This window comes from Monopterus albus, unplaced genomic scaffold, assembly GCF_001952655.1.
Source record: "Monopterus albus unplaced genomic scaffold, M_albus_1.0 scaffold99.1, whole genome shotgun sequence".
Lineage (NCBI taxonomy): Eukaryota > Metazoa > Chordata > Actinopteri > Synbranchiformes > Synbranchidae > Monopterus > Monopterus albus.
The window spans coordinates 1,047,968-1,075,283 of NW_018127979.1; the positions used below are offsets into that span (position 1 = coordinate 1,047,968).

The 27,316-nt window shown below is 40.4% G+C and overlaps 1 protein-coding gene across 3 annotated transcripts in view; it reads right to left on the reverse strand.

Annotated features, from left to right (window-relative positions):
• The window catches only part of clybl (citrate lyase beta like), a 60,242-nt gene that overhangs the window by 21,574 nt on the left and 11,352 nt on the right, over positions 1-27,316 (reverse strand). For 2 of the 3 annotated variants that reach the window (XR_002275639.1, XM_020609439.1), the window contains exons 2-3: positions 25,713-25,804; positions 6,555-6,768 (exon numbers count right to left, since the gene is read on the reverse strand). Coding sequence is in view for 2 of the 3 variants with exons in the window: in XM_020609439.1 (XP_020465095.1) it covers positions 6,555-6,768; positions 25,713-25,804 (306 nt within the window). In the remaining variant the exon portion in view is untranslated. The remainder of the gene's footprint in view (positions 1-6,554; positions 6,769-25,712; positions 25,805-27,316) is intronic. The other variant, XM_020609440.1, reaches the window with a different exon arrangement.

Consider the following 27,316-nt stretch of genomic DNA (forward strand, 5'->3'; position numbering starts at 1 on the left):
ATCCGAGGTTCGACTATCGGTCGAATTCTCCTCTCCAGTACCCTGGCATAGACTTTCCCGGGGAGGCTGAGGAGTGTGATCCCCCTATAGTTGGAACACACCCTCCGGTCCCCCTTCTTAAAAAGAAGGACCACCACCCTGGTCTGCCAGTCCAGAGGCACTGTCCCCGACCGCCATGCGACGTTGCAGAGGCATGTCAACCAAGACAGCCCAACAACATTCAGAGACTTAAGGTACTCAGGGCGGATCTCATCCACCCCCGGTGCCTTGCCACCGAGAAGCTTCTTGACTACCTCGGTGACTTCAACTTGGGGGAAAAGTTGGAAAAGTTACCATATGCAGTAAAAGACAGAACAATATGCAAGCATTGTAAAAGGTTTTGCCACCAACTCAACTTACTGGCTTCTCTCCTGTATGATTTCACATGAGTCTCTTCAGAACTTATAACTGAGCATTACCTATACATGAGCTTCTAACTGAAGCTGTGTGATCTATGCTATTTTCACCTTCACACCACTGCACTGGATGGTGATATCATCCAGTAAAGGTGCTGTGTTGACCAATCATGTCCAGGAGATAATCAGGATGTGTCCCCGCCCACGAGAAGAAAACTTTTGTTTACCAGATCACAGTTCACACTTTGCAAAGTCTAAAAGTCTATTCTTTGTTTTTCTGAAACATACAGTATCTTGCACTATGTTGTGTGACTGGGCTTAATGTTTGTCTAAGCTTATTCACAAGACTAATGTGAACATATCGTCCCACTGGTTGCTGCTCTGGTTCTGACATTGTGAGACAGCTTAAGCCTCGACGAAAAATATCGTTTTTAATTGCCATGTCACACCCCCAAGTGATAACCAAATAAAACTGTAACATGAGGGTTTTGATAGCTCAAATTTTTCCAGGATGAAGTTTGCATCACTATTAGATTGTGCTATAGTATCATTATATACAACACAAATAATTATTGGCATTTTTGCTATTAGTAATTGAGTAAATTACTAATTTCGTAGTAATTTTTGTGACATGCAGTAGTACCTATATTATTACAGGTACTACCTTTACAACTATTGAACTACATAAAATGACAACTGAAATCTCTACAAATCAATCTATATCTCCTCTTATTTCTATAATTAAATAACTTTCCACAACCAGTTTTAATAAAACAAATGGCAAAATCAAGTGCTTGTGTTCACACCCATGTACTGTACTCAAACTGTTTTTAAAAAAAAAAGTGACTGGTTTAAATAATAAAAGCTACTAAGGGTGCTGATCAGTTTCAACAGCAGTTATTTTGGATGGTTTATAGCTTCAGGTGACGAAATTGTGACTTATATAAGCAGTAACAAGTGGCCCTGGTTTTGTAATGTGCTAAACTCAGGACACTGGTCCTCTTATAAAGGAGTGATGTTCAGTGGGCTGCCAACCATAACAGGTATGTACGTGCTTGCTTGCGTGCGTGTACGTTTGTCCATACGTGTCTACATGCGCACACTTAAGTGTGTGTGCATGTTTGTGTTCTGTACATCTTGTGTGCTCGTGTGCATTTGCAGGCGCGTAGTGGTGTGCAAGAGGTGCTCCCCGTCGTGTCGCCGCGCCACCATGCCATCTGGAGAGGAAATCGAGTGTGAAGTACAGTATAGTTTGGGACCAAGCTCCGTGGCAGCAGCTCAGCAGTTAGTTCATTAGTTCCAAACTTCCAGGGATTAGGAGAGAATCTCTATGGCAGGGGAGGCAGGGGGGAGTCAAGAAGGATGGAGGGACTCATGTGGGGAAAAGAGAGGGAGAAACAACAGGAGGAATACTGGACCATAGGGCACTAAGAGACAGAGCGAACACAAGAGAGAGAGATAAACAATCTTAACCCTGAGGACCCAGGAGAGGAGAGATCTGCAAGGGAGAGGCACAATGAAAGAACAAGACGGCAAGGGAGCGAGGAGGAGAGAGGACAGGTGTAGCCGTCAGTTCCGCTCTGGGGTTTCAACCTGCCCTCCCTCTTCCTCCACCCCACTGATCATACAGATATGATGATATGTGTAAGAGTGTTAGAGCAGTCAGCCTTGTCTTCCCTCCCTTCTCTCCTCCTCCTTCTCTCCCCTCTGGGTCCATGGTGACAGTTAGCAAGCACTGGGTGGCTCCTACCCTTTACTCCCTTTCTCATCTCCCTGCCTCTTAAGCAGCCAGCATTACTGCCAAGATGGAGTGCAGACATTTTTGGAGTCAAAGCGACAGGCAATTAAAGCAGGCACTCCTGGATTTCAGTTTTCAAGGAGAGGGGGTGGACTGACCTTCATCACATACCTTTTTGTCATGAATATCCTTCCCTGTTTTAAGGTGAAGGTGAACGATAATGAAAAGAATACATTAATGAACACATAATAGGAGGGTGGTTTTGAGCAGTAGCCCCATTAAAGGCCGATGTACGCATACCCAGTAACTAACCTCGCGTTTCACCTAACCCATTGTAGCCTTCACCAAAACAGTGGTTCAGGATGGCATTTAGCAAGCTCAGCCTCTGCTTTGCTCCCATTCTCTCTCCCTAGGAAGCAGCAGACATGCATTAAGAGACTATTGTTGAGGCCTGGCATCTCTTGGCAAACACATGGTGCCGACTGTGCGGTTGTCATGGTGAATATACAGTGGTGTGAAAAAGTATTTGCCCCCTTACTGATTTCTTATCTTTTTGCATGTTTGTCACACTGTAATGTTTCAGATCATCAAACAAATTTAAATATTAGTCAACGATAACACAAGTAAACACATCATGCAGTTTTTAAATGAAGGTTTTTATTATTAAGGGAAAACAAAATCCAAAACTACAAAGCCCTGTGTGAATAAGTGTTTGCCCCCTAAACCGAATAACTGGTTGGGCCACCCTTAGCAGCAACAACTGCAATCAAGCGTTTTCGATAACTTGCCATGAGTCTGCCACAGCGCTGTGGAGGAATTTTGGCCCACTCATCTTGGCAGAATTGTTGTAAGTCAGCCACATTGGAAGGTTTTCGGGCATGAACTGCCTTTTTAAGGTCATGCCACAGCATCTCAATTGGATTCAGGTCAGGACTTTAATTGCAGCCATATACACTGTAGAAATTGACAACTTTTCAGTGCAAATGCACTACAATGTAAAAGCTCCCATTTATTTACAACATTACATTTCTAATTTCAGTTTGTTTGAGATGCACTGTTTTCTGTGACTACTGCCCACCTAAAAATCATTAATGATGTTTTCTCTGCATCTGATAGTGGTAATTTCACAGAAGCAATATTCATGAATCTCACTAGAGCTTTTGAGCTAGTGGATTACTACCTTCTTTTAGATAAGTGGCCTTCTGTAACATGCATTATTGTGGTTTAATAGGTCTTCATAATATAACACAATGTGTTGTTGTACAAGGGTGTAAACTTGAATGCTAACTCAAGAACAAAAAAGTGTGCCTCAAGGTTCTACTTTAATTAGGACCACTTCTGTTTTATGTTTATATAAATCATCTATCATAAACTTAACAAAGTTCAGTTGTATGCAGATGATACCATACACCAAAAGTCTCTCCTTTACAAATAGAAAGACACTTTGCAATTTTATCATTCTACAGTCTTTGTCACCTAACAAAGTATTGCACAATATAACTAATGTATATAATGGTACTGAGTACAAGACAGAACCTCAAAAGCAAGTCAAATTCTCTAGTTTTAGCTTATGATAGTACATAATAAAATAAATGTGTAGGGCACTTTACCAATACTAGACTAGGCTAACACAATCTTCTTCCTCTCAGTGTCATATACAATAGAATTGTATGGGAATGTTCACTTTACACACCACTGTACAATACTCGACACCCTCAGCTGGCTCTGTCTTGGTACAACTTGACAATTTCATTGGTTCATTTTTAAATATGCTCAATAATTATGTGTTTTGCTTCTTTGATCAGCACCACTTTCCATTCCTCTGATGTTTAGGACTTATCTTTATCTGACTTGTTTTAAAATGTTTTGTCTCAACTTAAAACTAATTGGATTTGCTTTAGTTACGCTATCACTGCTAGTCTACAATTATTTCTATAATAGTGTCTACTCAAATGTTATAACTTTTCTATTTTTGTTCTTGAGTCGATTGCTTTCTCTTTTGCATTCTCCTTTGAAAACGAGATAATACATCTCAAAGGATTTATTCTGATATAATACTAAATTAGATATGTTATAGTATTTACGATTCAGTTGGTCCCAGAACAGAAAAGCATGGCAAAATGACCACAAATTATTGCCAGGGGCATTAAAACTATTTTTCCATTTAGCTAAGCATTTACTATGACATGGAGATGTCAACATGCCCTTCTGATCTGCATGAAGTGCCACATTACATGACATTAATTTGGCAGGTGGTTTTGGCAAAGCTATTTACAGTAAGTGTATTTAAAAAAAACACTGTTGTTAAGAACATCTCTGCAGTGACATCTTACTGCATGAATTATTGTGTTACTTAAGTATTTCATTATCTGAAGTTGTCTCAACACTTGCTGCTCATTTCTGTGAAATTCTCCCCCTGTCCAATAAAACTGTTTGCAAATATGACAGTGTCTACACAGGCAGTGTAACGAAAGCTCTACATTCACAGTAGGGTACAGGGTACACAGGATGCATTCAGGCACAATGCTGCTGTGCAGGTCACTTACACTTTGGCAGTGCTAAGAGCCCAACACACAATCACTGTAGCTATGTGCATAAATGACCTGGTCTACAACAATTACACAGTACGAAACGAGCCGTTATGCAGCTTTTGTACACAGCTGTATTAATATAGAAGCTCTTGTGTGAGGTGGAAAACAAATATGCAGCTTCTAAATAAGCTTTTACACTTTGTCACTAGGATGTTTCAAACATTTACAAACTCAACCATCATGTACTGTGGCCATTTGTATAAATTTCCATTCCATCACTCCGTATTCCACATCTCTTAACAGAAAACCCTAAAATACATATTGCATGACTCCAAGTACACAACATCTCCTGTACAGAAGAAATGTAATAAACACAGACAAATATAAATGACTGTTTAGTGCCTAAAGAGGGATTGCAAATCCCTAGTACAGTAAATATCCCATGTGTATGCAATAAATGAGACAAAGAAAAACAAGACATTTTTGGAAATGGAAAAGTTGATTTCAAAACATTAAAATTAATACCTAAAATAAATGTCTTAGTAGCATTGCCAGGCAACCTCCATACACACAGAAACACACACTAAGTACTGTTGATCCAACAAGAAAAAAAAAAATCATCTTAAGGGAAGGTATAACTACACAACAACCCCCATGGTTTTCCAATTGCCACAGAGGAGAAAGAAGCTGAGAGTGTGGGAGGTAAAGAAAGGGTGCCAGTAGGAAAGGTGCATTTTGTTATTGAGTAAATAACTAATTTTTATATTACACAGTATGACCTAGCAAAAACATAATAGGTTACAGAATTTTTGCATGCTGTGTCAGACTCTATGGTATCAATGAATGGCTGAAATCTGTTCTGATCTTTGTACCATGTAGCACTGAAGTAGCTACTTCAGTAATGGGATCATAAGGCAGGTAACTACTGGAGGTATATTTCCCACTTATTGTTGATACTTTGATCTGCATTATTCAGAGTGCCTTAGTAGAAGGCAGGGTGGTAAGCCTGCTAAAAGAAATGATTCTGCATAAGGAAACCTGAACTACTCTGTGGCTAATGTCATTTTCCCCTTTGTTTTAATAGTACATACATACTATCCCCTACATGTATAATTTGCCAGCTAATTACTAGGAGAAAAAGACCCCTGACAAGGACAAAAAAAAAATCATTCTAAATTTAGAAAAGGTCAAAAATACCATGTTTTATGTGAAATTCGTGGGTTGAGGCAAAATACATCTGTTGAAATAAAATAGAGACATGGACCTGTCACATGCTGACAGCTCAAGACTCTCCTCAAGCCTGAATGGCTGCTTCAGTGCTGCATTCCTATCCACATTTCCCCTCAAACACATAATAAAGATAGGTCTGACATCCACCAACTCCATCGCAGGGTCACAGTTTTAACCTGTCAGTCACACAGGCAACTTATTGTCTTTGTCGACTACAGGAACAGCCTCCAGCCATATCAATCATCTTTATTATCATGACTTAAAAACCTTTGTTAGTTAACTTTTTACCCAGGCCCTTTCTTTATCCCACTCTCCAATCACAATTTCATGGGGAGTTCAGGAGGGCCAATGGGGAGGTGGTGTAGGCGGGAGGAGAATGCTTTTAACCTGCTGCATCTGGTGCTTTCCCGCTGCTTGCCCAGTGGGATATGGTCACCTTGTTTTAAAGGACTCAGATAGGGGGGAACCACTGCCTTTATACCATCATAATGGGGTGAAATGTGCTTGTTTTAAACATCTCACTTAGGTAGTTTTCCTTTCAATGATTAAGTACAAGCACCTGTCTGAAGCACAGCTGTGTGTGTGTGTTTGTGTGCTCCTTGCTGACCTGTTCATATGAAGCTGCATATGTGCATCTCTGTTTGTTTTTTGTTTTTTTACCTTTTTGCTAAGGGCTACACCATCCTCGCAGTCCAAGACAGCACAGTCGACATCTAGTGAAGCTAGTTTCCTCAATTTTCGCTCATCATTGCCAGGGCAGTAGAGAACTGCCCTGCGGGGTATGTAACGCAGCAAGGGGCCTGCAGAGTGGTGGTGTTGACGCCATGCTTCAGTATACAACTGCCAGGCTGTGGGCAGGAGCCAACCGCTCTCCCTGTCAACACAAATATATACATAAATAAGTACACCACACAAATACACACAACACCAAGGCAAGGGAACCATAAATCCACAAAAACATGTCTCTGGTGCATACAGTACTCGAGTACACTTAGCATCAATCCAGGGATAAAGACAATGAGTAAATAAAAGGCTGTTGCCTTCATCTTCATGATATCTACAGGTTTTATACTGCACATAAAGATCTTGAAGGAGGCTGTATCCTCCGCACTAGAGTGAAAATCTGGAAATGTTTCATTTTGGGAGTTCTGTTTGCCCTTCAGCTGTTCATTGAAGTGGATGAGAGACATTGACCTGTGCTTTGGCACTCTTTGTTGAGAACAAACTCACCCAAACACTGAGCCACTCATATGCTAATGTTGCCACACTGCTGAATATCTAGGCGGGACAGAAAGTGAATGAGTAGGGGTTTCAGTAGTGGAAAATTTAGTTTAGTTTAGGAAAGACAGTGTATCTGTGCTGTAATTAATGTTTTTAAGGACAAATTCTGTACTTTTATTACTAGTATGTACACCATCTACTTTAAACACAATAGTTCCTTTAGATGGAAAAGCATAAATAAAAAGGTAAGCATTTTAAGATGTAAGGGGTTAGGCACAGTACACCAATGTAAATGCAGTAGTCAACATGCAGCTTACAAAAACATATTGCCAACATATTTTATTAATGACTAAATCTATGGAAAGCCTTTTAAATTCATTTCTGAGTAAGTCAGCTCAACAGCATATACATTTTCATTGCATGTAAAAACATGCAATAAACTCTATTAGGTTGTCATTTTATTTTTAGAAGCATTTGTCAAGCAGCACTGACTGAGCAGCTGTGTACTGGAACAAAATTAAAGCATTAATTTGTTGCACAACCTTAAACATATAGAGGTTATTTAGATAGATTAACACACTATGAAATAAAACACTGACTAATGCTACACCTACCTACTCATCATCACATCACCTACCTCTACATGTGCACTCAAATGTGTCAAAAGGCTCAGACACAAGCAGTGATGTTGGCTTGTGTACTTCCTATGCACACCCCCACATAACAGTGTACACCAGTAATTAGTGCACACGTGTCTTAATTATTTGTTCCATCAGTCTGGCTTCTGAAACAAATGGCCTTGATGAAGAGCTAAAAAGATCAGGTGGCTTCAAAAATTATTGAAACCCTTTAAATGATGTTGTGGCTGGAGCAGGCACTTAAAACCAATTCAGGTTTCTTCCAGGATTTTAGTGCTTCCAGATACACAGAGCCTATTTGGACTGTGGACACAAAAGTCTCAGGGAGCAAATATAGCAAAGGTCAGAGGGAGGACGATGGTACACCACCATGTAAATTGTGGACAAGTTAAATAGGTAAAGCCCACAATCATTTTAGGGACAAAAAGCTACAGGGTTCAAATTGATGAGGGAGCAAATGGAAAAATTTGAGAGAAAAATAGCAGGTAAGACGACAAAGGTGGAAGTGCTGAGTGGTAGGGAGCAAGAGGGGGCTGTTGAGCCCTAAATGAAAATCAGACTATTCTGTGCACAGTGCTCAAGGGGAAATGTTAAAAAGCCATGCTAAGTGCCCACTTAAAAGGCATACATTAGGTGAATATATTTTAATATAATTGAAGTACAAAAAGATAGTATTGTAATTTAAGAATAGGTTCCATTATATAGGAAGAAAGCTGAAAACAGGGAGAGGAAGTAAATGGTCAATAACACAGCCCAGAAGACTGCTTTTCTCTCCACAGTTCCACCTCTTTCCAGTTCTCAATAGGTCTGATTTTAGTAATAGGGTAGCTAAGGAATAAAGAATGGATAAAGCACAGAAGTCAAGTCAAGTTCTGTAATTATACAGGTAGATAACGGTAAAGATTTTGAGCAAACATACTGCCATTTTCAAAAACATTTCAGTTACTCCTTATAGATCATTCTTCCCAAGCAAATGAAAAAAAGGCAAAGGCTCCATTGAAAACCTAAGAAAAGTTCCAGGTCCTGGGAAAGGAATGATAGGAAAAGTTTACTTTAATAGGGTAGCTAAGGAATAAAGAATGAATAAAGCACAGAAGTCAAGTCACGTTCTGTAATTATACAGGTAAATAACGGTAAAGATTCTGAGCAAACATAATGCCATTTTCAAAAACATTTCAGTTACTCCTTATAGATCATTCTTCCCAAGCAAATGAAAAAAAGGCAAAGGCTCCATTGAAAACCTAAGAAAAGTTCCAGGTCCTGGGAAAGGAATGATAGGAAAAGTTTACTTTTAACAATATGGCAAGTAGTGTGCACCTAAATTATCAATATCTTTTTACATAGCTAAAATCCTTTTCATTAGTATTACTATACCTTTTTAAAACGCAAAATCTGTTGGTATATAGGTGATATACAGTATACAAGTATGTCTAGTCAGTACAAAAAGTGATCACATCAGTAAGTTTTCTTTTTATTTAACAGATTTACTTTCAGTCTGATAAACCTGGTGATGTTTTAGAACTTTAAGCAATTTCTATATGAAATGGTAGTATATAATATTTAAATTTTCTCGTAAAACCCCAAAGGAGATGCTTGCATTATCCATAAATGTCACAATCTAGTGGGGAGCCAGGCATCACAATCAAATCCACATCACTCCTGTATACCACATACAATCTGGACATTTTTATTTACACCACATCTGTTTGACGTTCCCTTTATTGGATCACTTATGTTGTATACATTTACCAGTCCCCAAAGTACCATATGCACCGAAGTTACCAGTTTCTTTTCCTCTCATTTCTTTTTCTTGCTTTCTTTTTTTATATGAAAAGTTAAAATAACACAGGGCTGTGTGGCTATATTAACAGCTGTGAAGTGATGGGATCTGGGCCACAGTGACAACATTTGCTGGTCTGAGATCAGAGGTAAATGTGTTAGTGGGTTTGCTGGATTGGACTGGTTCTCATTAGCAGAAAGGCAGCAGCAGACCCAGGCCTAGAGGCACTGACGGGGATAGAGGAGTAGAATATGGTGAGAGGCTGTCAGGTTCTGTGACAGCCTTTCTGAGCCGTGCACATTAGTCTTCCAGACCCAAAAGTACAGTGTGTCATATTTGGACCTGCCATCTAGCAAGTGATTATTGTAAATAGCCACAAGTCATTGTTCTTGGAAGCTTTCAGTTTCTTCTGTAAAGCACTTCTCCATGCTGGCTGAGCAGCATTTTACATGCAGATTTGTGTCCGTCTTCCTCCTACACCAAAGAGTGTCTTGGACAAAGCAGTTCACTGGCAGAGAACTACCAACTGATCTTCAATCCAACAGAATAGCCTCTGATGATCTGACGCTCACCGTCAGTGTCTCTAGTGTCCAACTACAATAAATTTACCTTGAACCACACATCTTATCTCCACCACTCAGACAACTATGTCACTTGCTTACCATATTCAGCTCCTGCTTTCCCCAAGTTTCATCTTCTTAGTTCTGAAATCCCCTGTCATGTAATGCAGACAGGGTCGCCAGTATTTCTCAAGGTAAACAGTAGGTCAGTAAGAAATGACAAAGTATGGCTGAGATCTGGGAGTCCACATACAGGTTTAGTCTTGTACGAGTCCTGTTTCAGATTACGCTTCTCACATCTGGAGGGGTTTGTGAACATGTAAAATACTATCTCAGAGCTCTTTCTTGTTTTCTGGGAACTCATAAGTTTCTATCAGTTATGGCCATCAGTTATGGGGTGGAAACCTCCAAACATCAGACTGTAAAATATACGATTTTTCATGGGCATCAAGAGAGCTGAAATATTTATGATTCATTAATTTCCCCATTTTCCATAACAAGTTATTTTGTTAAATGATTTAGTTGAAATTAAAGATTATTTTTAAGTTTCATTGCTAGTACTTTTCAACAAAATGTCATTCATTTAAGTTGCTAATAATTTCCTGTGTTTGGATGAATATAAAAAAGTAATGTTTTCAGAAGGGAAACTTTTGCCTAAAATTTAAAACTTGGAACAGAAGGCAAAAGTACTTTGTTTTCACTGAAATGTTAGAGTGCCGTAGGGATGACTTTTTTTTGTAGCCCAACCCAGACATCAGCATCACCCCGTCACCCTGATTCCCTCAACAAAAAGCCGATGGGTTTTCCCCATAGGATATTGCTTTATTGCAGAAAATAAGATCTGTGAAAAATATCGGCCTATGACACTTACACATTTTGTTCAGCCAGATAATTGTCACAAGTGAACACCACTTGTGATTTGTGAAGCCCAGATACAATCGCCAGAAGTAAAAACTGTTGGGCAATAAACGAAATACACCACGATCACACAACTTCAGGGTCAAAACTATGGCTTCCAGCTCGTGAAGTGATTTAGCATGCTCACCTCTTCTACAAAATCCTTCTCTCTTAGCGTGACGTGATCTATAACAATCATGGCTGTGTCAGCTAGTTAGAGTTTGCAAGTGCATGAGTTTAAAAATAAGGCTGTAAAGGCAGATTACTGCGTAGTTGAGTCTCTGTGATTACGTTTAAATATCCCAGACAGTTTCATTTAGCCGCTTGTTAGCAACAGTCTTTTTAGATATGCAAAAGCATTTTAAAAAAACACACCTGGGGTATTTACTGATACATTTTATTTCATAGAACAAAACCTGAAAATAGATTGGCCTTGTGTTAAACCACAGATACCTATCCAAAAACCCATTGACTTCAGGGTGAGGAAACAAAGTACAGAAATGTTAACTCAGTTCTAGGTTTTAGGACATTACTAGGGCACTCACTTAGACATTATGTTCTTGCCTGACAAATGTTTCATGACTTTTTGGTTCTCCTACAGTCCGCTCCTGCAGCTTTCGTAGTATCATCCCCATGAAATTGCCACTTGTATGTGAATGACACAATAAATAACATAACTAACAAACTAATTAAATGCCTCAGCTGCAGCATACAATATATTAAATTTTGATGAATATTTAATTTGACATAAGATGACTGACTGTGGTCTGGCAGTCAATATTGTAAATAACCTGTGGTAATTGTGTCATTATCATGACATGATGATCATCCTTTCCTGTAACTCCACTGGCCTCCACCTGGCAGCATCATAGCCTAATTCAGGTGGTAATATTCACCCAATAACATGAATTACAGCAGATAACAAGTGACCCACTCCAAAACAAGCCCTGATGACAACCTCACTCTCAGTATGTAGATTTCCACAATTATGTCTGGCCTGGTGGTACTGGCAGAAGCTGTGTCTAAAATGCACAAAATTGAAGATCTGTGTTTCTACCCCACAATAATCAGCTACTTTTTAATATGCAAACTCCAGTCAGAGGGTCAGTGGTGCTTAAGATTTCAAATTGAATTTAATTAAAAATGAAGATGAATAAAGAGCAGGGTGGAAACCAATGTTGCTGAAGCATCAACAGACTCTCCATCTGCAAAAAGCTGCCAGCCGGTGAGAGATAAAATGGTCAAAAAGTCATCAATATTTATCTAGTTTCATGTCCACCTGCCTTGTCTGACACTTTTTTGAATGAAAAAGACACCTGAAGCATCCCCCACACATGGCCTTCCTCACAGCATGATGCTGTATTTGTGTTTTTTCCACACTGCCTGAGGTCTGAGAACAATTGGATGGCAGAGAAAAGCTAAAATATTAAGCAGAGACACCCAAGACAGGGAAAGGAAAGAATCAAACACTTTTCTTCTCCTTTTTACTCTTCTCTGCCCCCTGCTTTTTTGCCTGCCCTCCAGCAAGTTGGAGCTCAGGATGTTCTATCCATTCCCTCCAAATTAGATCAGGAGGGGGTTGCAGAGTTTACTGGGGGCTGGCCTGTCTTGTACCAGGAGGAACAGGACATACAACAGCATACCTGCTCACATTTTGTTGATGATGTCCGTAGTCAGTGTACTTTGCTGCACAACTGATATAAAAGAATCAAGACCAGACTTTTAATTTGCTCTAAGCAGTTCAACACCTTGTTACCATTAGAAGCAACATGTCCCATTAACATCATAAAATCACCCTGCTCCCAAATGCATAAGAGCTAAGGTTCACCCTTCTTTAACCTAAAGCTTAATTTACACTATGCGTAGGTGCTCATGCATACCTAAACAGCAAAGGGGTTTATGGGCAAATGGAGGTTGCAGACGGTCCAAAGCGCAACCTCCCAAACCTCAATTACGCGTTGTGAGGAGCTGCATGTCCTGTACACTGACTGGCTGATTTGACTCGAACTAAGACATAGATGCCTGCTAACTGATCCTCTAGCAGATCCTCGCATCTCTGAACACAGAGCAAATTAATATTACTTGGCTAGACTGACCTATTCTCCATCTATATGATTACTTTCTCACCTGAAAAAATATCAACACTTAATATAGAGGTGTAATAACAGTTCTAAGACAAAAATTATAAAAGCTTTGAACCTGATTCAAAATCTCTGCCATTTCAGTTTCCTGACTTCTTCTTCACCATCTTTTCCATACTTTGCTGTTTGAGTGGCCCCATTAGAATGCTAACATTTGCACAAGTATAATACAACCGTCTCCAAACAACAAATGCACGCTCCCATACGTGCAGTGATGCAGACGTCTTTAGTCATTTAACCAAACTTAGCACATTTTTCCACACATCCTCAGATTCTATCACCATTGCCTCTCCTTCCTTTTCTTGGTTTAAACAACTAATTCCAATGACAGTGACAGTGCCGCTTTTTTTGTGTCATTAATTTGGGTTTTAGGCTTTAATCTACACAATGAGGATGAAGTCATGGCGGCTATCCTCAGCAGCCAATGTCTGTCTACCTGTAATCCTTCTCAAAGTCCTCGTCTTTCTCCCAGCTCACAAATCGGCGCACAATGTCTTTATGCAAGGCCACCGCCACAATGCCCAGAGATGACAGCACACTTTTTTTTCTTGTCTTTTTTTATCCCTCCACATAAAACAAGTTAAATCCCACTCCTCCTTCAAAGACCAGAGACATCTTTATCAAGGTCTCAGGACAGAGACAAGTTAGAATGTAAAGTGCATAAGAACCAACATTTGCAAGAGTTAAACAGGTTTTATGACTGGCAGTTGTCACTCCAGCTTTCTCTCTCTGTCACACACAATTCAATATCCCTTCAAGTCAGCTTTGAGCCTGACAAACAGTGTAGCCTCAATTTCATTTGAGATAAACAAAAAAATGCAACACTGAATGTGTGGAATTATTTAAATGACAGCTAAAAACAATGAATTTATCATTAAAAGTTAATTGAAAGGGGAACTTAAAGGTCAAGCAAGTCACTCCATTCGAGGAGGGCATAAGGAGGTTAGCTTTTAACTTAGTATTTTTATTGACTCTGGCAAAACAAAATGAGCGGGCTCTGTAGGATTGTGCACTCTGCATAGGCCATTCAGGCATTCAGAGCTCTATTGTAGCACTTTGAAGAAAATGAAAGGAAACCCCACTGGTGGAAATGCAGTGGAACAGCCCCACAACAGGCCACAACTGTTCCCTTATGCATGAAAGGCAGGGACATAAAAGACAAGATGGACTTCTGAGGTAGGGCCAAAAACAAAGGCAACAAAAGTGCTGATCACGAGGGGATGACACGACTCGTCTCGGCAGAAGGAGCAGGGAGAAAAGGGGCAAGGGACAATAGCACTCCCGGCCAAATGACACGTTGAAGAATTGAAAAATCCACAGAAGAAGTGTCTTCTCAATTCACTAAACCCACAAGAGTTGGGCGACTGTTGGCTAGACCCTGGTCAGCCTGAAGGGGGTGGACTGCAACAGCCCACAGCTTTTCTCTCTCTAACTTCTTTACCAAATCTTTCCCTGTTCTGGCAAATAACTTGGCAAGGGCAGAGACAGACTGGGGTGATGGCTTTAGTCTGTACACACCAAACCAAACCAAACCTAATCAAAGCGTGGTGTGTTCCGCTCCCGCAGCTTCCATTTTGATCTGTTGGCTGTCTGTGTGTCTGATGTGTTTCTGTTTGCGCCCTAAACACAATTAAGCTACTGCATAACCTCCATGGAAACAGTCAGATGAACAAAAACATTCTGACTCTCATTCAAAAGCATCCTTGTTTTAGTGACAGGGTAATAGCTGCTGATATTGGAGCCAATGTTTCAAAAGTCATACTAAATAATGCTTCATTAATAAGAATGCTTCCTGCCAGTTTTCACCCTGTTGGCGTCGAGGCTTGGAACAACTGGGTGTTTTTGATTGCCCAGTGTAGGAAATAAATTAATTTTTCAATACAAGGAAGCTCGCACACAGCTATGTGTGATACATGAAATGGATGGCTAGGCTTAATACAGAATCCATGACATTCATTATAGCCAGGAGAGGAATTTGTGTGTGAAAAGATGGCAATTTAAAAAAAAAAAAGCTCTTTTTTCCCCTCACATTTATGAAAACATTTTTTCACAGAAATACACCTACAGGCCATGCAATGCATATGGAGACGAATGTATTTTCTCATGAATAAAAGAAACTACACATACCTCTAAAGTGAGGGCTAGGACTACTTGTTAAGCCAAATCCAGAACACTGCACTCCATAGGTAAAGGCACTCCTCCGTGATAGCCTGAGGCCTATCCCACAGTTCTTCACACATACCCACAGGCCCTTTCACTGGCCATCACCCTGTCTGATTAATGGATCGATGTGGTAATTGATTAGTGAAGAGGAGGTGGGAATAAGACCATAGGTCAAACGTCAATAACGTCCCCCTGACAAAAGGTGGAAGACATAAAATGTATCAGTGATAGCCTGCAGCCAGACCTCTACCCATCAAAGCCATAGCAGGACTAATATAAAGGCTCTGGCCCATTCTCCAGCCAGCCCTGTCCTCCTTCCCCAACACTCCTTTTCTCTTGATAATGCTGCCTGTTAAAGTGACAGGAACCATTCTGGGAGCTGCTTGTCAGCTCACCTTCATAAAACAAGCCGTAAAACAGCAAATAACAGGCTTATATGGCTTCATTATGCTGGCTACGCAGGATCACAGCCCTGGGCTGAGGGGTGAGGGGGGTCGTGCCGGCAGTGGAGAGGCGGGGGAATGTTGGCAGGACAGCCTGGTTCTCGTGGAGGTTTGTTGTCCCAACGGCTGTCACCATGTCCATGTTTGCTCAGGATAGAGGGCCACTTGACCCCCTTCAATCACATATTCCCTGAAATCCCACACAGGACAAACAAAGAGCTATGACTCACTTTGGAGATGCTGTGTCAGTTGAGTCTAATGAGACTTTTTAAAACTTTACTATTCTGCCACATACCACATCCTGTTCAGTTTGAGTCTATGCCCTGCTACACTTCACACAAGTTGATAAAGTTAAAAGTTTAAAATTTGAGCCCTCTAACAAATATAATCCATAATCAAGCACAGACCACGGTAGTGTATCTGAACAGTTAAAGACTGGTGACGAGGAGAACAGGGCCAGATGGAGCAGGCATCTGCAACAGTAAACCTTTGGCCGGAGCAGGGCTGGATGTGAGAGAGATTCTCATTTATTTCATGCAAATATCTTTGGGCCGTTTCACAACCTGACATGGGGGCTGGGAGGTGGTCATTATCTCAGGTTGTCTCTCCAAAACATTTCCCCTGTTTTTCTGAGTCAGCCACGGGTGCCTGGCAAAACAGTCAGCAGCAGCAGAAGCAGCGAATGTGTGCATTTCTGTGCCTACCAGTCCATGGCGCAAATAAGGCAAGTCCTTATTTTTTCCAAACACAACTCGTGCATTTCTCCACAAACTTGCATCCAATAGAAATTAAACCGTTTCCCAGGGTAGCAGCTTCAATGTTGTTTTCAAAGATCAGCATTTAAGACAGAAAATAACATTGCATGATATGTAATTATCATCCTATATATAAAATGACTAGGGCTCTATTAAGGTTCAAAGCTTCAGGCTGCTTTTATTAGCAAGTCAAATATGCAGCATAAAGCTTGCAGAACATCTGGTAAGCAAGCTTACACTATGTCTACCAAAGTAAATGCCCCTTTATGTGCTTATTTATCATGTGCCAGTCAAGTCCCAGTCGTGTTGAGATCAGTCACTTATCTCTTTAGCAAGGCTTTGAGGCGGCGGTACAAGCTCCATCACTGTGATCATTGTATAGTTAATTGTCACCTCCATCAACATTAGCACTCTCTAACATGCCTACCAGAGGGGAGCTGACTGCACGTTCTATTCTGAGGCTGACACTTGTTCTCTGAGGGGCGGTTTTTGGTGTCAGGATTACAGTGCACAGGAGAAAAGAGGAGGAGGAGTGGAGGGGAGATTTCTCCACAACTCATGTCACTGGGTCTGTCTATAATGGCAGCAGAGGGAGAAAGAGAAGAAAGGAGACAGGGAGCATTGATTGGTGTTTACTTTTACGCAGTATCTCAGCCAATGGAAACGGAAAAAGACCAACATGCACTGGAACATCTTCCCTTGACACCTCATCATGGGATAACTAAACATTTCCTCATCTATCATGACTGCTTGATATAGAAAATATAGTCACATGACCATACTCTGGTCATACGAGCTAAATAGTCCTACTTGCCTATAAACTCCACATCAAAAACACACACGAGGTTGGGGAGGGTTCAGTGTAAAGACAGTTACACATACAGAGACAACTATGTCTATTACATATACTGGCACAAGGCCAGAAGGATTCAAACAAGCCGCCACCAAACCATATGGATACACACATCTGAGCCTAATCTAACAAACACTGCAGTATACACATTCACACACACACACACGTTCTGGCTGGCACACAGACACACATATCCGGACTGTAAAACAGCATTGCCATCTTGAGTCCCCCTGGATCACTGGGGCCATCTGACGCTGTGGAGCCTGAATGCATTAAGACTGGCAAGGTGGCTGCACTTTCCATCTCAGCTAGCACAGTTACATAACCCTCCATGATATGAATGCATTAACAGTATTAGTTCTGCAGGTGAGAACACTTCTCACTGCTCACAAATGATATCACCTCACATTTACATAACAGATAATGTTTCTGCAGGATGTCAAACCAACATCTATTAAGTTAATTATCCGAGGTAAAACAACTGCTGATACACCTGCAAAGCCAACTACACAGGAGAACACCTCAACAGAATGCAATAAAAAGTATTTGCCCACGTTGAGGATGCTTTCACTGATGCATAAATCCACTCAATTTGGAGTTGAAGCATAGGAGACAATGATTGCAGTTCAATCTACAGGTGTCCTCTCAGGGTAAGAAAAATAACTGTAAAGAGAGCGTGGAGAATACTGAAAGGGGTCTGGGGTGAAAAAAGAGCAAACAAGGAATCGACAGCATGGTTACACAGCCAAGCTAGGTCTCATAACATCCACTACATAGGACAGTTTGGGCTGGTGTGTGCCTGGATGTGGAAATGACTGTAGATCAGACTATTAGGATATCTGGCCTATGATGTGATATGTACTGTGTCTGGTCGCTTGTCCCCATCATTCCACCCACTCAAGCCAAGGCACAAACACACACCCATACCCCTACTTGGACCTCAGAAAAAAAAAGTCTGACAGATGGGTATACTGGAAAGAACCGCTTATGAGACCAAAAACGGGACTGTCAGTCTGACTTTTGGGTTTGGAGGGAAACTACAACCAGAGTAAAAACAGGGCAGAGAAAAAGGGACATCTGTGGCATTTGTCTTATTTCCTCTCTTGTGAGACATGATGCGTCATGAGTGAGCACAGTGTTTTGGATCATATTCCATTTAATTAATGAACACCCCCTCCCCAAACACCATGCACAATATTCACATCCCAGTTCATAACTCCTAACCCCTTCCCTGCAAGTTGCCTGTGCCCCCAAGTGGTTGAAAATAATAACTGCACCTGGTTTACAACTGAATCAGCTGAAAACTTGTGAAAAAACTCCATAACCAAGACCAAACACTCTACTTTGAAATTTACTTTTAAGATTAAGCCTCTAACACTCTTGTACTATGAAGCTTATACAATTAAACAAGCTGAACAATGTGACTATAAACAAGAAAGGACTTCAAGATGTGTACTCTAAAATCCTTCTGTGACTCCAAAATGCATTGGCATAAATAACTCAAGTATACTTCATGTACAGCAGTCAGGTTTCTTGTCTTTCAGAGGTATTTTTTTCTTTTGTCACTTTTATTAGCGCTGCCTTTCCCCTTAATTTATTGGGGAAAACAAATATACAGTTAAACTATCATTTGTATGCATCATCACTGAATGGTAAAACCTTTTAAAGAGGAATTTTGAATAATAATGCTGATGCTCCCTATAGTGTTGTAATGGCAGAAGCTTCATTCTTTTAAACAACAGGGATGCCTTTTGCCCCCAACTTCTGCCCAGCCCCAAGCCTTTAATTAAGACTGGCTTAGACCTGATTGATCCTGACACTCCAGGAAGTTTCTTGAAAATCTGACTGCCAAAACCATGGAAGTATATAAGCCACAACCCCTCCCCACACTCCATAAAAACACTAATCTGAAAGCCCCTCTAGTTAGTCCATGGGACCTTACATGACTGAGGTATACCTACACATTCAGTATTAACCCTTAGCTACTACATCAGGCTTGTTATACAATGTTTGTAATGCATATTTGCACCAAGTCTATGCCACAAAATGGCCTGAAAACAGTATAGAAATTATTAAATAATGAAAAAGTTGGTTGTAGCCAAGTTTATTACATCAGAATTTGATGAAGCAAAATGTTTCCACAAAAACAGACTACACACCACCATAACATGAGAGCAACTACACATTTCCTGAAGCAAAGGCAGTGATGCAAATAGGAAGCTGGGATTGTCAGAGCTCTGTATGCTGCGGGTGCTGTTCACCACATGGAGAGAATTCTTGTACTGGCTTTCAGCGCAGCACAGCCACTGATGAGTCAGTGAGCCCAACAAAAGTGCAACAGCTCCACAAACACTGCCTTTGTTTCATGATGACCCAGCATTCCCCTGGACCAGAACCGTATGATACAAATTTTAAATGCAAAACAATTCTTACTGTAATATATATATATATATAAAGATTTGTTTGACCATATGTCAGTCTAAGATTTGAGACACGGAATAGCCCTTTGACACTTGCCTCTGTGTCAACATCTGACTACAGTAAACTGCCAAAAATGGATGCAAATTTCCAATGAAAAGCTCAGAGTCTTCACAGTGTGACCTTCCATATGACAATGTAAAGGGCTTAGACATGCCCAAGGGAAGGAGTGAAGTTAAAGACTGATAAAGACTGATCTGCTGGAGAAATCCAAACAACCAGCAAAGGTCTGTACGTAACAGAAAGCAACACTTGTATAATCTAATGTAAACAAATACAGCAGCTATTCAGTAAATACTAGATTTGCAAATATACCAAAACCATGCAGTGCTGGGGTACAGCACTGGGTAACATGTGTTAACATATTGACATTCAAGAGTGAGCCTGGTTATTTTTTTTTTTCCCCCTGGGAAAATAACTATTTGCCATTTAGATCAAGAACCCATGACAGTTCTCCCAACCAGGGCCTAACAAAGCTATGGGTAACTTTAGTTAGAGATATCAACCATAAAATTACTGTAACAACAGTCCTCCAGGCCCTCCCAGCCATTAACATCACTTATCTATTACAAAGATGCTTGACACACGACAAGAACAAAATGACCAATAATTTCAAACAGCAATTTACCAATTTCACTAAAATGTGTTACCATTAGCTTTAAAAAAAATTAGCATTTAATCCAGGGCTACTGCACTGTATTAGAAAAACTGCACAGGTGTCCTTGGTGTTGAAACATTACACCTGAGTCTCTTTGTACATCAACAGCTTATTTACTGGAAAGCCAACTACAGCCAGACTGAGCACTCGCTTTAGTTCAACCCTAATATTGATGCATTTTGGACTGTTTGCAGCAGGCTCCTCATTTATTATTCAATCATTCCTGGATGTGCCAACTGACAACCGCTGTGATTTATATAATCCCAGAAACAACCAACACTTCAAGTTTTCTACACAACAGATGATGAGAGTTGAATTCCATGTGCCACTGACAAACGTTGGTGTAATGGTGAACCGAGGCTGTTGTATTGGCTGACTTAGCAAACCTAATGATGATGTGTTAGTAGATGAAACATTCAGAAATATAAACACAGACTCAGCTACAATGTGGAAAGTCACCAGGACCCTACCTTGGCCTTTACTGGCCTATTAAGGGTGTGGTGGAGGTGGGGGTGGACAATAACTAATGCCCCTTCCTTCCCTTTCTGGGAGGATCATGGAAACTAAACTTACTGCAACATTTTCAACTTGTTTGACACCCGGAGCACTCGTTTCAGGACCGGCCTGAAATAATGTATAATATGCACTCAATATGTTAGAACTAGCCTGGCAATCAAGGTTATATTATAGGGAATATTCAAAGTCAACAATAACCTATGTTATTATAGAAGCTATAGCAGTTACACCTAAGTCCCTTTTCATACTAATAACCCAGCATGTTGAGCTCACATTCAACCTATGTCTGAATCATATGTAAATAGTGTTGATGCTGTTCAAACATTTTGGACAATGTCATTAAAAATGTTTGCAACAAAATGGGGCAGAGGTTGAGAAAAAGGAGATTTTTTTAATTCAATCTATTCTTAAGCAGTAACTTACAGTTTACAATGACAAAATAAACCTTTTGTGATTAACAAGAGTGTAATTCATGGCCAGAACTGGCTGCTAATGCCTAGGATGTTATGGTAACCCTTTAAATACTATAGCTTAACACCCTTTTATAGTTCATTCACCTGGTCAAACACAGGTTTTCCAGAGTGCATAGGGGTTTTTCAATAACAGGAACCTACCGAAACATGTCGCGCCAAGTAACGTTCATCATGAGTTCTGTGCTTGTTTCAACTACACTGTGCCCGATTTGGAAGTGCGTTCCAGGAGCTAAATTTCAGCACCCCTCAGGAGGTAGTACTAAGATCAAGTACCAGGAAGGTGGGGTGGGTGGTGGTGGTGGGGGGCATTTAGAGCAGTCACCAGCGATTGGTTAAATGCCTACATCTTCACACCTGAAGCATTAGCTTTACAAGCAAGGTGTGTAAACATACAGCTGACTGGAGGAGAGGCCCCTCCCTCCTTTAAACAAAGACCGACAGAAAGAAAAAAAATACAGTGGAAAAACAAAGCAAAGGTCAAAGTGTTTGTCATATACACAGTTAGGAAACGTGTTTCCCTGTACAATGAAATTCTTACTTTGCCGTCCACATGAATGCCACACAATACAAGTGAAATATAAAGTAGATGAGCAATAACACAAATCTACATAGGCAGTAAAATCACAAATCTAAGGCACTTTAAAGCAGCAAGTGAAGGAAGCAAATAAAAATACAACAAGAACACAATATAATGCAGACAGAATATATGCTACAAGGGAGCCATGGAGTGTAAATATTCAGCAGTGAGTGTGCAATTGCGCATGTGCAAAATGAGTATGTAAACAGGACAGATGGAATTACATGAGGTAGATCCTGAGTCAGCTGTTTAGGAGTCTGATGGCAGTTGGAAAGAAAGAGTTTTTCAGTCTAGAGGTCCAGCATTTCACACTTCTGAGCCTCCGACCAGAGGGTAGGGGTATAAACAGTCCGTGCTGGGGGTGGGTGGGGTCCTTGAGGATGGAGGTAAAATGGTCTGCATCAATTCCAGAGGCTACGCTTGGTGATGGTTAAGGGAAGTATGGGGTAGACCACAGTGTGAACATGGCTACGGGATTAACGGGCTGCTATGGAACACCACCCTTATAACTACCATAAACACAGTAGGTTATAAGAAACATCTACCATCCCTCTCAGCCATAAATTCTGCTTTACTCCATCAAAAAAGAAAATCTTGAGTTAACACAGGTTTCATACAGTAAAACTGTATGGAGGAAAAATAAGCACCAGACTATATCCACTGTTATCAAATACTCCAGTGATTTTCAGTCTAGTATTTATTCTCATAACTGTGGTCCTTTCAGACTAAAGGGTCATGTTAACCTTGCACTCGATACATCAACTGTAGACAGTGAGCAAAACAACGTCTGTCAGAGTAACCACCATAGGCCTCCTAAAGCTTTCTACAAATTTTTACATGTCATTTCAAATGCCTGACTCTGAATCCAACTGAAAACAAATCTAGCATATTAGTTAACTGCACAGGGATCTCCCTACAAAGCAACCGGTCGGCTAATTTTTCGTTATTGCTGCCAAAACCAAAATTGAAAACCCCTACCGATGAACATTGCATAAAGTTGAATCTAATTCTATAGTCTATAGTTCTATAGTTAGCCTATAATACACAGGCCAAGCTCACCTGAACACTGGCACACACATTACTCTCAGTGGTGATGAACACAACAGAAAAATGTCAAGGTCAAAAGTCAGGAGTGCATTTCAAACCATTGCTGAAATGCAGATAGCAGGCATCAGGTGCAGGAAGTCATTAAGAAGATTCCATTTGGAGTTAGTAAAAGGTTTCCTGAACAAAGTGCAGAATGGGTGTTGGCGTATTGTTGCTGGAAATGTCTGCTGATTGACACAGGGCATGGCAGCTGACATGTGTCAGACTGTTTTGACTGGAGTTCAGCCTAATGACCAAAGTGTTTTTGAAATGTTAAATGGAAATTTTTTATTAGTCCACAAAAATATGTTGATTTTATAAAGAAGAATTCAATCGTATCTGGTTGTAAACAGAGGGAGAAATTCTGAATCATACAGTAAAGACATCCAGAACCTATCTGCTTGAGAAGACTCCTTCAAACTCAAACTTGAAGCTCAGAAAATAAAGCCGAGTGAGTTTTCGCTCCACTTTAGCAGCGAGTTGCTGGCTTTGTCCCTCTGTATAGGTCCTGTAGTAAAGCTCAACTTCAAAAGAGCCTTATCACTGTCACATTCTCTCAGCAGAGAACACGGTGATGGAAACCGGATGCACAGGCTTACACAAGGAGAGGAGTGAAGAAACGCTTTGAATGTAGCCTTGTAAAGGGAAGAGCTCCTGTACAGGGCTCCTGACCTTCTCACTCCACTTCCTTCCCCAGAAGTAAAGGAATGTTCCTTTCAGGTTTTATAAATCAGTAAAGGCATGCATTTTAGCTTCCCCCTCACTAAACTCTAAAGTGATATTTTTAGTCAAAGCACTTAGTTGGAGATCACCTTACGAGATGCTGTGATGTGACCACACATCAAACTAAATCAAAAAACAAAACATTTTAAACATTTAAGGCCAGCATTTTTCCATACCAACAATTTACTTGTATTTGGAAAAGGAGTCTCTATACACTGTGGTTTTAAAATTTACTTACAAAGTCTGCCAACGCTATCTGACATTGGCCATACTCAGAATGATTAGTCAATCAGTCTACTGACGGAAGGGGCAAATGTTTTCAGAATCAAAAGTTTGGCATTTTTCAAGAGAAAAAGGCCAGAATAATGTTATGGCTACACGTTCTCAAATGTGAGACGTGTTGTTCTTCTTGACCTTACATCATATTAAACTGAATATTGTTGAGTTTTGGAAAGGTGATTAACAAATTAAACATTGCATCTGAAGAGGTCATCTGTTTTGGTGCTTTCACTTGCCAAAATTAGTGCAGAGCAAAGAGATGGTGCTCTAAATACTCGTTTTATCTTTGAAACATTACATAAATACCTTTAAACTTGAGTATTACTCTGTAAAGATAACACTGCAAAGTGAAGAAGTAATGTGTACAATGACAGCGAGAGCTTGACTTCATTGATCCTAAGCTTTTGTCTTGTTTGCAAGTTATTACTTCACCTACACTTTTGCAGCCAAGTACACAATACACTTGTACATCTAGCCACTGTTAAAAACCTACCTCAGTGACCATGCACAGACAACCACTGTGCAATTTTAACCTGATTTTGTGGTGACTTTTCTAGTTTATTTTACTCCAGTGTACAGCACAGTATCAGAATGCTGCTGTACTGTGCATTGGCCAGTCTTTGAGTATTTAACAATGCCTTCTAAAGACAACAGTAACATGTACACTCCCTGGCAAAGAGGTTGCATTCTAGGATTTGTTGAAAACTCCAAATAGTAGTTGCATCTTGATTCTGTTTGCATACTGCACAGAGCAGAATCAAAATACAGACAGAAAGCATATAATAAAGCATTTTAGGCTCCATCATAGGCTTCTTTTGCCCCATGTCTTGTGCATCTCTCCTCCATCTTTGCTATGGCTAACACTGTCTAACACAAGGTCCCCACTTTTGACTGTGGCTCCGTCCTGTATTTTCCAATTATCACCTTTTAAAGGCCAGCTGGGTGCATTCCAAACCATCAGGGGGCAATTCTATTTGCACTGATCTGAGACAAAGTCATGCTTGTGTACTTTCATGCTAAAGTTCATAACAGAAAGTGTAAAAGGATGCTATACCTACAACTAAAAGTCACATCTATAGAGTACCTTCAACCAGATAAGGCAAAATGAGGACAAGTGTTTGTTTTTTTCCTCCATAAAACGCACAGAAAAAGTACAAAACTTGAAAATCAAAGCTGGTGGACAACAAGTTTGTTTTATAGGTGGTTCACTGATTGAAGTGACTCTCCTGAGTACTTGGTTGGTTTACAGTTAGAGTTTACTCATTATGCCAATTTCACTCTTGTTTTTCATTAACTTGATTTTTAAGCAGCTCTAGAAATATTTTACATCTATTTTAGTTAGGTCAATTTGTATGCCCACTTAAATTCACCACAATCAAAGGGCTCTTCCCTCTGTTGAAACCACCACTGTGTTTGTGTGTGTTGTTTGGAGGGGCAAGGGAGAAGTAACTGTTCCATTTGCTTTGCACATTAATGAACACTGCTTTGCCCGCTTGCCTTTAGGCTCTCTTTCTTAATGCTCTCAGACTGCATATAGCAGCATTTAGCTGTGAATTAATTTTCATGTTTGGACATACCCCGCTGAGGTGTGATGCCGGTGGTGCATAATCAAAATCTGCAACACTGCATACACAGGTCTTGTGGGTATTCTCACAGCACAGATCTGTATCTGGGCGGAGGAAATTAAAAGTAGAGACAGGGGTCAAGGGCCATCAGACACAACAGAAGTCAGCAATAGGATGTTTGGCACAAAAGAATAAATCTGTTGTCTTACAGAAGGGTACAGAGTAGAAGATACATTTTGCAGTATGGTGTGCAGTTGTGAGTGTGGGTGTGCTAATGTGCATGTCTTTAGCCATGGGACAAGACACGCACCCACAGCCACAGCTCAAACACCAGCAGCCCTTAACATAGTGTGTCTAATGCTCCTATTTAGTGTTTGGGGTTCAACAGCGCGTGGCCTGAGGTTTTTGGGAGGGGAGTGTGGATAGCACCTAGCCTGACAGCTGTGCCCCAAACTGGAGACAAAAGCCTGAGCAAGTACCGCATCATCAAAGATGGGACTAAAAGGCACGGCAATTTACTTGTGGCCTATACTGCTGTCCGATTGTGTGCATAGTTCACTTGCCATGATTAACATGGTTCAGGAGCAAAAACACTATATACTCCTACAATGTGAGCTGTAACAGGGGGGACATCTTTAAATATATTCCACTATAAAAAGGCATCAGGCGGTACCTTTAGATCAAAAACAGAAACAGGAGTTAATTCAAAACAGACTTCTGTCAAACCATAAGAAGGAACATAGGCCAGTTTCTGTACAACAGTCTTTCCACTGGGGTTTATTGGTAACCATTAGGTGGGAGGCTCTGTCAATCAGTGTACATCAAAAATAAACTTACAATGTTGATTGTGTGCATGTCTGTATTCTAGTCCTCAACATAACAGCAAACCATGTTTTTAGTCTTTTGGTTTAATAAGCCTAGGTTGCATTTTGTTGGATCAATAAGTGTGACAGCTGTGAACGTGCTAGACCAAAATTCTGAAGTCAGGAAGGCCCAAGTTAAAATTGAAATTAAATCTACAAGCATTTATCAGGTGGGGTCAACTTTCAGAATTGCAAAGAATTTATTACCATATAGAGCTATGCCTGGTTTTGTGGGTTTGGAAGGGAAGTTAGCAAGTTACCATCACCATCAACTGAATATACATTTTTAGGAATGGAATAATATTAAAAACTCACAATACAACACTGCCATGATAAAATGTCTGCAATCTGATATTTATCAGAAAAACTGAAGGAAAAAAAAAAGTGCTTTACTAAAAAATAAATCAGCTTTTGTGGTATACTCCCCACCCCCTCAAAAAAAGACATTAGGGCCTGTTACTAAACTGCTGGTTTTGCGTAAGTGCATCCGGTTTATTTTGCACATCTCCGTGAAAGTGTAGCACACAGCCATGTCCTGACTGTTTCTGCAAGACAGCCAAGACCGTCTCAGTCCAAAACCAGGCTAGTATTGCCTTTGTCCAGCAGTAATTGCAAATTGTTTTCTGACTGTCAGTTTCCTTTCCACCCTTGTCATTTCTTGAAACAAGAGAACTAAAATACTGCCATACAACAACTCTAAAAGTCAACAATAGACAACCCAAGTTATGCTAAATAATCATATGTGATATACTG